Raw genomic sequence first — 14,954 nt, forward strand, 5'->3', positions numbered from 1 at the left:
GTGAGGAGTCACACACAGAGTCAGAAGAAACAACTCGGTGTATCACGTGCAAGCAGTCGGCTGGGTTCTTCTATCACGTGACGGAGTGGCTCCCAAACAAAAGCTCGCAACCCAAAGAAGCCCAAAAGAATCCGAACCCTATTTCTAGAGAGAGAAACAAACCCAACCCAAAAAAAAAAAAACAAGAACTAGAGAGAGAAACAAGCAAACAAGAAGAAGAAGAAGACGACGACGATGGGGACGAAGCCATCGGAGAAGAAGCGCAAGAAGAAGGGTCGTCCTTCCCTCATCGATCTCCAGAAGCGCAGCCTCCGACTCCAGCAAGAGCAGCAATCACCAAACCCTAACCCTAATTCCAACCCTAAATTCGCTTCCCCGCCGCCCCACCGCCGGATCACCCGCCGGAACCCTAATCCGGAACCGGAACATGATCGGCCGGAGGAGGAAGATGAGGATGATGAGGATGGTGCCTCTGGTGGGAAGAGAAGGGAGAAAAAGCTTAAGTTTGTGCTTAAGCTCCCGAGGAATGCGTCGGATTCCGCCTGCTCTGGATCCGATGTCGATGGCGAGCAAGCGCGTGGGGAATCGAATGTTAAGGTGGTAATCTTTGTGAATTGTCCCAATTTATTCCACGAATCCCTAGATTTATAGATCCGGAGATTTGGTCATGTTCGGGATGCTTTTTTTCAAAGAAAAAAAAAAAACTTTGCACATTTGCTTGTGGATTTTTCCAGATTGAGAATTTAGAGGAAAAAAGATGAGAGTTTTGACTTGGTCAACGGCCCCCATCATTTGTGCAGAAACCAAGCTTCTTTTTGTTGTTGTTGTTGATGTTGTTGTTGTTTTTTTTGTTGATTTTCTTGATTTTTTGTTTTTGCTACATGTGTCGCTTTTTCTCGCTTTCCTTTCCTTTCAGTGAACTTTTCTTTGGCTAAATTTGGATGTATTTTTACTCGCAGACAAGCGCTGGGAATGGGACGGATGGGCTTCGAGGTTTGGCTTCTGTTGCATTAATTTCAAGAAAGGGTTGAAAAATTACTGTCCTTTTTTTTTCCTTCTCTCTAAACTTTGTGATTAGTGATTGTTGGGTTATTCAATGTATACGAGCAGGGAATCCACCAGTTTCTGGGCCCACGACCCCTTTGCCGGATAAAAAGTTGATAGTTTTCATTCTTGATAGACTTCAGAAGTGCGTGCCTTCTTCGTTCCTTTTCAAGATTTCCTCATCATTCTCAAAATGCTCTTTTTTTTTTAAATTAATGTTCTTGTATTGATTTCTTAAACTGATGATCTGGTTTACTTTTAGGAAGGACACTTATGGTGTGTTCTCAGAGCCTGTGGATCCTGAAGAGGTGTGTTTAGTGCTTTATGACTGTGTTATGTGGAAAGCACAAGTTTTGTTTGGTCTTATTGGTTGACATGTGATTGATGTTTGCACAGCTGCCGGACTACCATGAAATCATTGCACACCCGATGGATTTTTCCACCGTGCGTGAGAGGCTGTCTAGTGGAGCTTATCAAAACTTGGAGCAATTTGAGGTTGGTGGAGAACAGCAAAATGACAAATGTATTTCAGTATAGTCGGATATATTTTGCATTTGTTTGCATTGGTTTTTTTTTTTTGCTTTGACTATGTTGTCAGTGTGTTACAGTGACAAAGTTTGATGCTTGACTTTGCTTTTAAAATATCTCAGTTTTGTTGTTACCCACAAAGAATATCTCACTGGCTATGTTGGTTAAGACTTTGAGTTGTGTGGGGCAAGCTCATTTACATTGTTTCAAGTTTCAGCTAGTGGTTATGTGTCCCTGCGTGTAGTTTGAGTTGTACTGACACTGGTATTAATTTCTTCATGTTATTAATAAGCTCTTTTGTTTGGAAAAGACTGGTAAGGGGTGCAAATACCTTTTCAATGTGCAATTTGGCAGCTGCACCATATAATCTTAAACGTTATCATCAAGCATGACATGTTTGTGAAACATGTGATAAAAGTGAGGAGGAAGTAGCTTTGTATCTTTTGGGGTTAATCTAGATGTACTTAACAAAATATATTTTGTGTTAATTTGCCCCTTGCAATGTTTAGTGAAGTTTGTTGACTAATGGATACCTGTGTGATCTATGTGCAGAGTGATGTTTTCTTGATAAGCTCAAATGCTATGACTTACAATGCACCGGACACTATTTACTACCGGCAGGTAATTGCTGTTTCTAGTGATCACCTTTGTTAGTTCACTGAAGCTTAGCCTTTTGCCGGAGTAATGCATCAGCTTCAAGAAATTTAAGTGTGCACTGGTACTCTTTTTGTAGGCCCGAACCATTCAGGATCTTGCAAAGAAGAGTTTTGAAAATTTAAGACAGGAAAGTGATAATGAACAAGAGCCAAAGATAGTAAGGAGAGGTAGGCCACCTAGCAAGAATACAGCTAAAAGGACAGTTGGTAAGCCTCCTGATCGTGCTGGTTCTGATTTCTCTGGCAATGCAACGCTTGCGGGTGCTAGTGATAACGGCCACTGGTCTAACTTTGCACAAGATTTGGCAAGGAAAGCTTCAACTGTAGATAAGCATAGTCCAGCTGACATTTATGTGAAAGGTCCCTATGGTCTTCGTAAGACTGAAACTTCTAATTGGGTTGGGGATAATAGATCCGAAAGAGACCAAGAGAATCCAGGTTTGAGCTTACACGTGAACTTAAATCTTCAATCAGCTGCAGCATTTATTCACATTAGTTGCATTTATCAGAATTTGCTCACATAGGTCTAATGATATGAAATGTTTGAATGGTGGAGTCAAAACCATTTAGTGGGAAGATGTTTGATGGTTTATGGTTCTGGTTCATATTTTTGCTGCTGCTGCTGCTCCTGCTCGTCTTTAGTTAATTTTAATCATTCTTTTCTGGCTGTCTCTTATGAAGGTTTGATACTTAAAGGAGTTCCAACAAAATTTGGGAAAAAGCCTATTGTTATTGATGATAATCGTCGCAATACCTACAAGCAATCTCAGTTATCTGCTAGTGTTCAAGAGCTGCCAACATTAACATCCTTTGATGGAGAGAATCAGCAGCTTTTGCCTGTGAGTATTGGATGAAATAGCATTATTTTGACATTTTATCGCATTGTTTTGGAAATTGTGGCTGTTAGTGTAGTTAATCCTCACATGTTACCTCACTCCATTTTCTCTGGGATAATTTTCATTGATTTTGAGCATTTCTTGTGCCACTGAATTCTTTGTAGAGATTTGACTGATTTTCAGTCTAACCTCATAATCTTGATTATCTCATGCTGTGGCTCAACCCATTAGCATTTTTTTTAATATGAAGTTGAACCTGTTAGCAGTTTGTTGTATAATGTGCTTCTTATGTATTTATCTCTGAAAGTGATGAAATTTCCTTAGTTTTGTATATATATATATATATTTTCCCCTGTCAAGGTACTTATATTCTATGATAATGACTTTGCTGCAATTAGATTGGGGTTCACATGGAGCATGCTTATGCGAGAAGCTTGGCTCGGTTTGCTGCTAAGCTCAGTCCTGTTGCTTGGACCATTGCTGCTGAAAAGATTAAGAGTGTCCTGCCTCCTGGAACAAAGTTTGGTCGTGGATGGGTTGGAGATTGTGAAGCACCTCAGCAGTCCCATACAGCTGTGCCATTCACATCTCCAAATCCTTCCCAAGACAAACTCATACCTTCATCTGGAGTACCAAATAATGTTGAACTATCGGGGGAGCAAGAATTACCTCATAAGAACTCCCACACTGAGGATACCCTTACCCAGAGAGATCCTCCTCGCATGCCTGCATTGGCTGCCATGAGCAGGTCAGAAAGTGAACTTGAGTCTGTCAAGGATCCAAACACTGAAAGCCGATTTAACCCGCAGAATAGTAAAAGTGATGTTGCGAGTAATGGTCCTGCTATGCAACACAAGACTCCTCTATTCCAGTTTCATCAGAACCCATTAATCAAAACAGAAGCGAATGGTTTTAATTCCACATTTGGTGTTCATCTGACACAAGATGGGAAGATTACTGGGCCAATCAGTCTGCCAAAAATCATGAATTTGGAGCGACCGATGACACATGCTCATGTGTTGGACATGGTTTCCGCAGGCAATAACAACTTCATCCATCAAGCACCCAGGAGTCACTCAGACATCGAAAGAGTGACATCGGTCAGTAATCAAAGTATAGTAAATTCTAGCAACCCTGTACCTGATTCTTCCCGTCATTCTCCAGCTCCATGGCGGAGTATGCCCTTGAATTCAAGGCAGCAGTCCGTTCCGCCTGATCTGAACATCAGGTTTCAGTCCCCAGGATCTCCAGTTTCGGGCGTAATGGTTGATTCACAGCAGCCTGATTTAGCATTGCAGCTGTGAGAGGAATAAATTCAATTGTCATTTAATTTATTGGATTAGGATAGAACTTGCATAACCACAAATGCTGAAAATTTCCTAATTAATTCCAAAGTGGTTGAGGCGAATAAGCACTGGATCTGGGTAGGATATTTCCAAAGAATGCAGGATGATTGGATGATGATGATTAACAATAGTTAAATGTGTTGTTGGTTTACATAATTAGTTCAACACCAACCTTCATATGATGTTGTATTGGTTCAGATCTTTATGTACAGATTAATTGGTGTATGGAAATCAATGTTTAGATGAAGCAGCTATTTTTTTTAGTTATTTTGTAATACTAAAAATTTCTTGTTTTACTGCTGTTACAAGTACTGCTATGCTAAGGTAACCCAGGACTTTGTCAATTGAAATGGAAAAGTGTTTACAATACTTTTCGGTAGTACTTGTCTGTCATGCTAATGATCATTGTGAATGTCTTTGTTTGAAATTGTGGAGTAATACTGTTTGTATGACTCGTTAAAAAGCTTTTCAATTGGGAATTTCAGCAATTGATTTCAAGCTTAGATGGATATCTCAAAATATATAAATATGTTATATTTTTTTATTTGTTTATAATATATTATTATATTAAAAATATTACATGATTTATAATTGCATATAATTAAAAGTAAAAAAAAAAATTAAACTATTAAAAAATAAATCAGTTTGATTTTAATTTCAAACTAATATAGTCAAACTTCAGTTTCTTGAAGTTTAAATTGATCCACCTTGAACAAACTTTTTTGAGCTAATTTTGAGTTGAGTTCAAGCAGGCCTGGCCTAATTAAACGTGGCCCATGTACAAGCCTACACAGAAATCAGAACATAGGCTCTTTTGCTTAATAAAATGAGTGTATTATTAATTAATATTATAATAATTTATACTAAGCATACTTATTATTAATTAGAAATATATACAATTGAAAATATTTATTTAAATTAATTTTAACTAAGTCCAAGTCTTCCCTTAGAAGAAATGTAAACCACTATATTAGTCAACATTAAGATGGGGTTTAGTTAGATTTAGTTAAAAACTACATCTAGGACACATGCTTTGGAGAGTAAAAAAAAAACAACATATTAAGAGTAAAAATGGGAAGAGATTTGAAAAAAACGATCCTAATGAAGAACAAAGGCTGTGCAAATTTTGAGAAGACAAACTACTAAACTAGATTACTGCTAAAGTATGGGAAGAAGAAAGAGAATCTTGGATGTTTCTTCTCAATCTTAGGAGCAAATCTCACTCAGTGGTGAACAATGATTTTCTTTAAACTTCTTTTTTAACTCCCAAACCCCAGTTTCCTCTCACCTTTTTTAAACACCCAAATCCCTCATGTGCTAACCATGTGAGGGAGAATGTTGGATTTTGTTTTAAGTAATACAAAATCCAACATTTCTCTTCTTTTGGATTTAATTTTTAGATAATCTAAATTCTTTTAAACAAACAACTGATTTTGTGTGTTTTGGTATTTGGAATAACATGTAACTCCAAATAACCCCAAACAAACACCCTCTCAATACTCATGACTAAGAAGAACTATGTAAATCCTCAAGCATAATGAAATTTGTGGGTTTCGTATATTGATTCCATGGCAAGCAAACTCACCGCATTGACTTTTCCTTGTGAGTTTTTATAATTTTATATTATTTAAAATTAAGTAATATTTGAAACTTATAAATGGAAAAAAAAATTAAAAAACATTTAGATTAAAAAAAAAAACTGTTACTGAGGTTCTTATTTTTTTTAAGTATAGTAAGAGAATTCAAATCATTCAATGTTTATAATCATAAATTGAGGACATGCATAAATCATGTTATCTATGATAACCTTTTAAATAATGTAGACTGAATTAATGAGTCTTTTATTGATTTGAACTAATCATTGCCAAGTCATATATTAGTTCTCAGAATCTTGATTCATCTTAGTTTAAAAAACTGATGACTTGTAAGCAAAGTCAAGAAAACATGGTTAAATATAGTAAGAAATGCAAATTATGATTTAATAAGTTAATTTCACATATTTTGTGCCTGATTGAGTTAATTTGCATGTGATACAAGAATTTCATGCAATAATCAAGTCAACTTATGTAAACCATTTATAATCTACATAATTTGTTAAAATATAATGGTTAACATTGTGTTATTATCTTAATTTACATAAATTATATGTTTTAAAAACATCCACACGGGAAGGAAAAAACATATCTTGGGAATTGGAGGATATTTGGTGGTATGCTTATCTGCACTAACTCGGTCCTTACTTCCATTCTTATTGATTAGATATCCATTTTCAAATTGCGTAATTGAGTCACTAAATCCATAGATTGCATCTGTAGGGACTTCCTTTGGTGTAAATCAGACATTTATAAGGCATGCATGTTTTCAATCGGTCAATTGGAAACGTCATCCGTGATTCAGGCATCTTGAACTTCTCAAACTTCAACTTTTCCTCTTGAGAAAATGGCGATGAAATACTATTATTGGGGTGATTTTGAATGGTTCTTATATCATCCAACACAATTATTACCATAATGATTTCACTTGGAAATTGTTCCACTAACACTCTTTTAGCATCTCCTTTTTCTGGAATGACATCTTAATTTGCCCTCTTGCTTTCAGACACTATCTCTCTCTGCCATCATAAGGGACAAAGCCTCTACCTTGCTTTGGTGGAATGATGGTAGATGGATGTGACATGTGATTATAAACTTATGAATGTGTGACGTGTGACTATAAACTTATGGTTTGATGCTTGTAGGGATTACCAAACACTTATGGGTACCTGATTTTCTCATGCCTTGTAGTTTCTTACTATTGCTAACCCTTATCTAATAGATATTAGTACAAGATTATTAAAGTGCCCTCAAGGAGAGTTTGACTAGAAAACAGAAAGCCTAACTCCTTATAGGGACCTTATAGTTAAATCTTTTTACATATTCCTCAACAATAGGGAGAAGAGATCTCACACCACTTAGCTCATTTGGAAATGTCCTTACCTTTGAAAAATTAACACTTTCATGTAATTGGTCTGGAATATCAAAATTCTAATACTGGATAATCTTGCTGCCAGAGCTGTGATAAGCTCCTATTTGTCTCCTGTGTTATGTAGAGTTTGAGTCAATGGACTACTTGTTCTGCATGTTCTTAGTCACTGCACAGCTTTGGAATCTTTATGTTGGTATTTTAGGACTTCATTCATAGCCAAAATCTATTAATGATCTTTGGAGACTCAACTTTTGAGGCCTAGTAAAAGAAACTTGAGACTTATTGTCCAAGTCCATTATCTGGAATATTTGGCTGGAGAAAATGCTAGAATTTTCAAGTCATTCTTACTGTAGATAATCTTGATTATGTTTAAAATCAATCATTTATTTCTATTATGTGCTTATGTAGTTTCACGGTAAAAAAGAATCAAGTTAGGAGACTCAACTTTTATAGTCAAACTAAGAATGAAATTCTTAGGGTCCTAAAAGAATTAGGTAGGTAACCCGTAGAAGACATTATTTTACTGAGGGGTTTGGTGGTCCGAGTTGCTACTACTTGGTGGTGCTATCCTAGTCAAAGACCCCTCCATCTTTACTAGGAGGGTTATTATGATTGTGCTGTCTATTTTCATATATATTATGCTTTTGTGCTCTTTTTCTCCACTTCCAGTAGACTTGTTGTAAGGCCATTTATCATTTTCTACCCTTATATATCCCTCAATGTTACTTTTCTTTTTTTAATATATGTGATTATTATTATTATTATTATTATTATTATTATTATAAACTGCTATACATATGCTCTGTCAATTAGAAGATAAACCAACTTTAGAAAGGAAAAAACAATTGCACGCAATTATTAACACTATAAACACATGCTTTTCAATATATTTAATATATATTCAGAATCATTATTAATGAAAACATTTTCTGTTTTAGATACTATTATTATAAAATATTTTATATTTAACAGTAGTTTCACGAATAAAAACTAGTCTATTATTGTAATATTTTAATTTGATAATATTTGGTTTCGTAAACTCTGTTTAACCATAGTCATTCTTTTATTTTATTTATTTCAAATTAAAAATAATGTACACTTGCTTCATTTGCTAACTATGCATAATTATAAGTTTTATACTATTCTCTAAATTTCTATATTTTTTTATATCATTTAAAATATCTCTTTTCATCCAAGCACAAAATTATATGCTATAATTAGTTTTGTATAACAACAAATTCATAACAAACTTTTCAGCCCTATAAATTTGTCAAAACCAAATTATAGGTACCAAACAGTCCTATTTATACATAACAAAGGACAAATTTTGTGTTGCTATCAGCATTGATGAAAGCTTCAAATAGAAAATTAATAAGTAAACCAAAACCAAGGCCTCCCAACCTTGACAAAAACACTATAATAATCATATATATACACAAACACACACCAATTGTGACAGCCCTTGCCCACCAAGAAGTTGACCTCTCTTTTGGGTTATCATGTGTGATTAGAGATATTTTACAAGTGATTTTTTGTAATTTGATAAGAATTCTTGGGGACAGAGTTTATCTTTATTTTGTTTAATTATTGGTAATTAAGTAGATGATCTTATTGTATTATTTAGTTTACAATGCTTTTAGCATTATCAATAAAATGAAAGAAATATTTTCTTTTCTTCTCCAACACCTTTTCTTCTTTCTTCCACATGTCTCTAAAATTTTACAAACATTTAATCAAATTTTGTTGTTGTTGTGATGGTGCAATATAAACTCCCTTATTGTTAGCCACTCTCTTACACATCAAGTAGATAAGAAGCAAGAAAATGAACACACATTTAGATAGGCAGCCAACTCAATTTTATTATTTAATACTCTTCATTTGTTACAACTTAGATTAATGGCCTTTAAAATTTAATTACAATAGCTCTGGACCAACAAACAACTACCCAACATGTCTATTTTTTTTTCTAAGAGTATCTTGCTATTAAAAAAACAAGGGTGTGAATAAATCTCGATGGAACAAATGAGGGTGAGACTTACACACACAAAACTACTGCTCATATTCTTATAAACATATTCTCACCAATTGCGAAAGATTTTAACAAATACCCGGATATTAATATACCATTTAGTCCATTTAAACACATATAAGTTGTGAGGACCAACTTTTACTATATGTCCTTATCGTGCACAAATTTTTTTATAAGGTCTCACATCAACCTCATACTTCAAGTGCCATAATCATTCGCACCATGTGTATCAATCTTTTGCACGCTTAAATCATCATTTGCACCGATCTTTCTACCAAGTTGCTCTAATTTTTTATATATCTTTTTTTAAAAAAATTTAAATCATAAAAATATCCCTTTTTATTTAAGGGAACAAATTATATGCTATAATTTTCAATAAATTTGATGTGACAACTAATTTATAACAAACTTTTCAGCTCTATATATTGCCAATTTGAAATCACACAAGTCCTGTTTATGCATAATAAAAGACAAGTTATGGGTTGCTATCACCATTGATGAAAGGTTCAAACAAAAGTTAGAAAGAAGACCAAAACCATGGTTACTAACCATCACATAAACACTATAAGAATCTTTATATAATATATTATCTTGATGATGTAAGTAATTGAACATGAGACATGGGGCTCAATGCAACAAAAAAAAATATAGCATTAATCAAGTTGGTCTCAAACTCATCTTGTGCATGGCCTTATTTTATTCTCTCTATTTCAAATATAGTAATTTCTCAAAAGGTAAAAATAAAATTAAAAATTTTGTAATATTTTCTGGAAAAATTAATTAAATAAGTAAAAAATATTAATTAAATTCTAAAATCCATTAAATTTTCAATAATATTAATTATTAATTAAGATATAATTTTTATTCCATGATATTTGGTTTTTAATTAATATTAATTAAATCATTCCTTGGAATTCATTTACTGATATGAAATTTTTTTAAAAAAAAATAATATAAGCTTGATGGTGTACTCTGAATTAATTAATTTTAAATTATCAAACATATAAATAAAGGAGGGTTAGTTTACACCTACACGCCAAACATGACACAGAATAAATAAGTATAGAGAATTAAGAATGGATAATAGAAGCTTTCTTCCACATATATTTCTTACAATCACAATATTACATGCTAACCTTGTAGAATTATTTGTATGGTTAAAAAAAAGTTACGATTATTATCAAGCTGAGCTTGAGTTGAATTAGTTTAACATTTTTTTTTTAACAAAAAACTCTTATTTATTGAAAAACCCAAACAATTAAATCATTTTAAATTGAAAATATATTATTAACAATAAAAAATAATAATCTTATAAATATTATAGGCTCATAGGAAAGCAACAAATATAATAGAAACGGAGAATGAGTAATGAGAATGGGAATGAGAAATGAGGAATATGGATAGAAATAAAAACAATGTTTAATTGGATTGGTTAAGAATGGGATTGAAAAAAAAAATTGGCATCGGGGAGCCACACTCTACCCAAGACAAAAGCTCTATGCAACGGCCCTTGGGTCAATTGGCACCGGGTCTCTTGCGTAGGGCTTTCGTCTTGGGTAGAGTGTGGCTCCCGAGTTTGATTTTCACCTAACGCAAGGTGAGGGCATTGTGGTATTGAGTGTGGCTCCCCCACTTGTCCGCCCCTTGATTAGGCGCTTGTCGCCCTTTTCAAAATAAATAAATAAATAAAATAAAATAAAATAAAAGAGATTATTGGAGTAAAATTATTTTTGTGCCCTTTTGATATAATAAAATTATTTTAAATAAGATGATAAATCACGTTTAATGATAACTAAATTTATTTATTTATTTATGAAATAATTTATCAATAATAATTCACTTTACTTATTTTTAATTAAATATTTTAAATAGAAGTTTCACTTGAATTATCAACCATTTTAAATCTTATAATTAAATATTTAAAATAATTAAACCATTTAACTAGTATTCAATATAATTTTTATAATTAAATATTAGGAAAATTAATTATAGACCCCTGGAAGTTTTAAAACTTCTCAAACAACATCTCCACTATTTACATATTCCAAACAATCTCTTATTTTTCAGTTAATTTTTTTTATTGCCATTGAGCCTTACTCTGTTGGTTATATTTTTCTTTATTCCTAATTTTGCTCTTGCTGTTGGTGGGGAAAAGACAATTAAATCTTGTCCCCTTTTTTAGAATATTGTACAAATGACCATCACTTCACAATTTTTTGTCATCTTTTCACTTAATTTTTGAATTTTTGGGTACTTTTTATTGCACGAAGAAAGGAACTTACTTTTTCCCTTTTTCTTCCTCAATCCTTTTTTTCCCTTTTGTTTCCATTTGCATTGGATAAATTTATCTCTTCTTTTTCTTGGCTTTTATTGTTATTTCCTTATGTTGCTATCTATTTGCTCCTTTGGGGTGACCATCTCTGTGACCACCCAAGGCTATTGGAGGAAGGCTCGAAGAAGTTTCCATCTCTGTCGTGAGTTCTTTTCTCATTTTTGCCAAGTAGTATTTCATATCCCATGCATTTTGAATTTATGATAGTATAAGATACCCTTGCCGTAGATTTTCAATGGAGACATTTTGCATCCTTGCTAGATATAAGTGGAGGGACGAGTCCTGCAATTCACCATATTGATTTATTAGGAGTCAATACTAGCCTTGATATGTGAGCGATAGGGTCTTGAAGTTTTCAATGTGAGAGTGAAGCTTGTTACACCCAATGTAAATCAAATGGTTTGTCATATTGATTATGAGGTAGACTTCCAGCGTATATGCCACATATGCCACATGGTTGATAACAATGCCATCGACTTCATCATTGATGTAATTAATGGGTTCTTCACTCCCATTATAATTATTGTGTCTATGTGCTCTTATACTATATAGAATTTTATGCGATTAGGTTTTTAACCCGTACAATCGGAAGTTTTTGGTACTTATACTTGGGCGCATTAACTAACTTCTAGTCAATTCCTAAATCTTTTTGTAACATTTATTCTTGTTTTCAAATGATCCCTCTTCTTGCTTGTATTTTTGAGATTCCACTTAGCACACAACGTTTTTAGTTAAAATCAAAGGTTTTCATGTAGTATACAACATTTCCCCTTAAAATCAGAGATTTTCACTTATTATATGACATTTCTAATTAAAATTATACATTACTGCTTATAATTTAGTGTTTTCGATTATTATCGTTAGTTCTTTCTTATTTTTATTTATTCCTTATTAGTTTATAATACACCCAAGAAGATTCATTAGTGGAGAGCATGTCTTTCAATCGAAACACATTTCTATCCCAACAAGCACCCGCAAGGGTCTTAATCTTCGTTTAAATTTTGACTTTCTTAAAAAATAATAAGAAGAAGGTAATTATTTAATGTGTCACGAGTAGTTGCTGGTGACTAGTTCACACATTGAGAGAAGACAATCTTAAAACATTTAGAATTTATACAATAAATCCCCCACATATATGTCGCGGCTTTTGCATCACTTGTCTCCAAACTATCGTTATGTAAGAAAAAACAAACATTATTAAAGGAAAATAATGTTAAATGGATAGTAAATGGTAACATCCAAATCTAAGTGGTGAAAAAGAAAAAATATTTTAAACCAAAAAATATGAAAATAAGCATAAACATAGGAGAGTAAATTTTTTGGAAGGCCACTTAACTTTGGGTTTATTTTTTTTTTTGGTAACTCAACTATAATTTGTATAAAAAAGACTACCTAAGTTGTATTTGTGTTACACCAGCATGTCACCCCAACTAATCCGATCGCTGAATGTTGATGTGGCGACCGAGCTTATACAGTTAGCTAGCTTATGATGATGTGGTGGGCTGACGAGGATTACAACTGCTAGGTGGGCAGCCCACTTGGAATCCTTCCTTGCGAACCACGGCAACCCCACCATCGACCCATTGTAAATAGCACAAATCAACGTCATCTCACCACCACATGTCTCCTCCCTCCTTCACCTTTTCCTCAAAGGCCATCTCTATCGACGGCACCTCCCCTTCCTTCACCTCCACGAACAACTTATTCACATGCCAAACCCCAGCTGTTTGATCATCTCTTTCTTGAAAAACACCATATTCTTCTTCTTCTTCTTCTTCTTTTTCTTCTTCTTCTTCTTCCTCTTTCAATCCATCTTGTATCACCGCTTGTACAACATCATCCAACATGCATAAGCAACAACAACAAATAAAGGAAGACAGAGGAACAACTAAGACAACATTCATTGTGTTCTTCCTCAAAATACTCTAGCTCAAGATAGGTTTTCCAACTGTGTTGACAAAGCTTGATGGTAGTCAAAATTTTGCTCCTGTGCAACCAATGGAGTGCATGGAACAACACTGGCTTCCCACCATTGTCATATGCTCTTAGCCTGCCAGAAGGCATTTAAATTATCATTACCTGGGAAAGAAAGTTTTAATAAAATGAGACTTGCATGAGTGACACTATGCCCTAACCAATAATGTTAACACGGTCACCGACAAACTCAGAGGTGAAAAGAGGTTAGGGTATAGTGTCAGTCATGGTTGCCAAGAAAGTTGATCCGGTGGTTGGCGTCTATGATGGTGAGGTCGAAGAGGTTAGGGGCAGTGGTGAGCCCCGCCGTGCCAGCGTCGACAAAAAGAATTCTAGGTTTCTTGGCAACCATGGCAACGATGATGATGATGATGATGATAGGAGAGTAGTAGTAGTAGTAGTAGTAGTAGTAGTAGTAGTAGTAGTAGTAGAGATATATATATATATATATATATGAATAGAGTACACAGACGACTTGCCCTCTTCCCTATGGCGCTCGGTGTCCTCCTTTGCTGTCATATCACATAACCTAATGATAAATAGAGAAAAGGAAGAAAGAAAGGTTTTGTTATGATGTGGAATGCTGGCGTGGGCCAATATTGGATGATGAGGATTACAGCTACTAGGTGCACTGTCCAATGTGCCATAAGACGTGTGTTAAAATAGTTGATTGTGTAAGTTTGGGCGCCACATCAGCATCCAATGATCGGATTAGTTGGATTGACCTGTTGGTGTAACACAAATACAACTTAGGTGACTTTTATGATATAGCTTATAGTTGAGTTACCAAAAAGAAGTAAACCCAAAGTTAAGTAACCTCCCAAAAACTTTACTCAAACATAGGATAATAAATAGTAACATTGCGTAATAAGTGGAAACATCTAAACATAAGTTGGGAATACAATATAATATGTGATAAGGTTGTATAATATATGCAAGGGGATATAATAAGCATTAATCAATTTATATAAATGGCTTTGCAAGTCAAGATGCATTGATGGGGAGGAATCTTACTTGTCCATTCTATAGTTCGTATATAAGTTAATTATTGCTTAGTTCAGTTTATCTAGTCTCATGAAAACAACGGATGTTAATAAGGAAGTTTTTTGTATATTCCTTTATATAGTATTCCCTATATATTCATTGATTTGTCTTTATATAAATAGAAATTTTATCTTGAGTAGGAGATTTTCATTATAACTAAGTTAGGCCTAATTATATGCTCTTATATTTGTATATAATCCA

At 33.9% G+C, this 14,954-nt stretch overlaps 1 protein-coding gene across 2 annotated transcripts; it reads left to right on the top strand.

Moving 5' to 3' along the window:
- Position 1: 1 nt before the first annotated feature.
- LOC120260386 (bromodomain-containing protein DDB_G0270170-like) lies at positions 2-4,677 on the top strand. Of its 2 annotated transcripts, none has more exons than XM_039267860.1 (9): positions 2-597; positions 960-1,026; positions 1,111-1,189; positions 1,307-1,352; positions 1,441-1,539; positions 2,125-2,193; positions 2,306-2,666; positions 2,910-3,067; positions 3,463-4,677. In XM_039267860.1, exons 1-9 carry the CDS (start codon positions 235-237, stop codon positions 4,366-4,368), a joined length of 2,148 nt encoding a protein of 715 aa, XP_039123794.1. In that variant the 5' UTR covers positions 2-234; the 3' UTR covers positions 4,369-4,677. The 2 variants fall into 2 exon arrangements, with proteins under 2 accessions (XP_039123794.1, XP_039123801.1); XM_039267867.1 differs by having other exon boundaries at positions 6-597; positions 960-993; positions 3,463-4,673.
- Positions 4,678-14,954: the final 10,277 nt, after the last annotated feature.

The sequence above is a fragment of the Dioscorea cayenensis genome, chromosome 1 (assembly GCF_009730915.1).
Source record: "Dioscorea cayenensis subsp. rotundata cultivar TDr96_F1 chromosome 1, TDr96_F1_v2_PseudoChromosome.rev07_lg8_w22 25.fasta, whole genome shotgun sequence".
Classification (NCBI taxonomy): domain Eukaryota; kingdom Viridiplantae; phylum Streptophyta; class Magnoliopsida; order Dioscoreales; family Dioscoreaceae; genus Dioscorea; species Dioscorea cayenensis.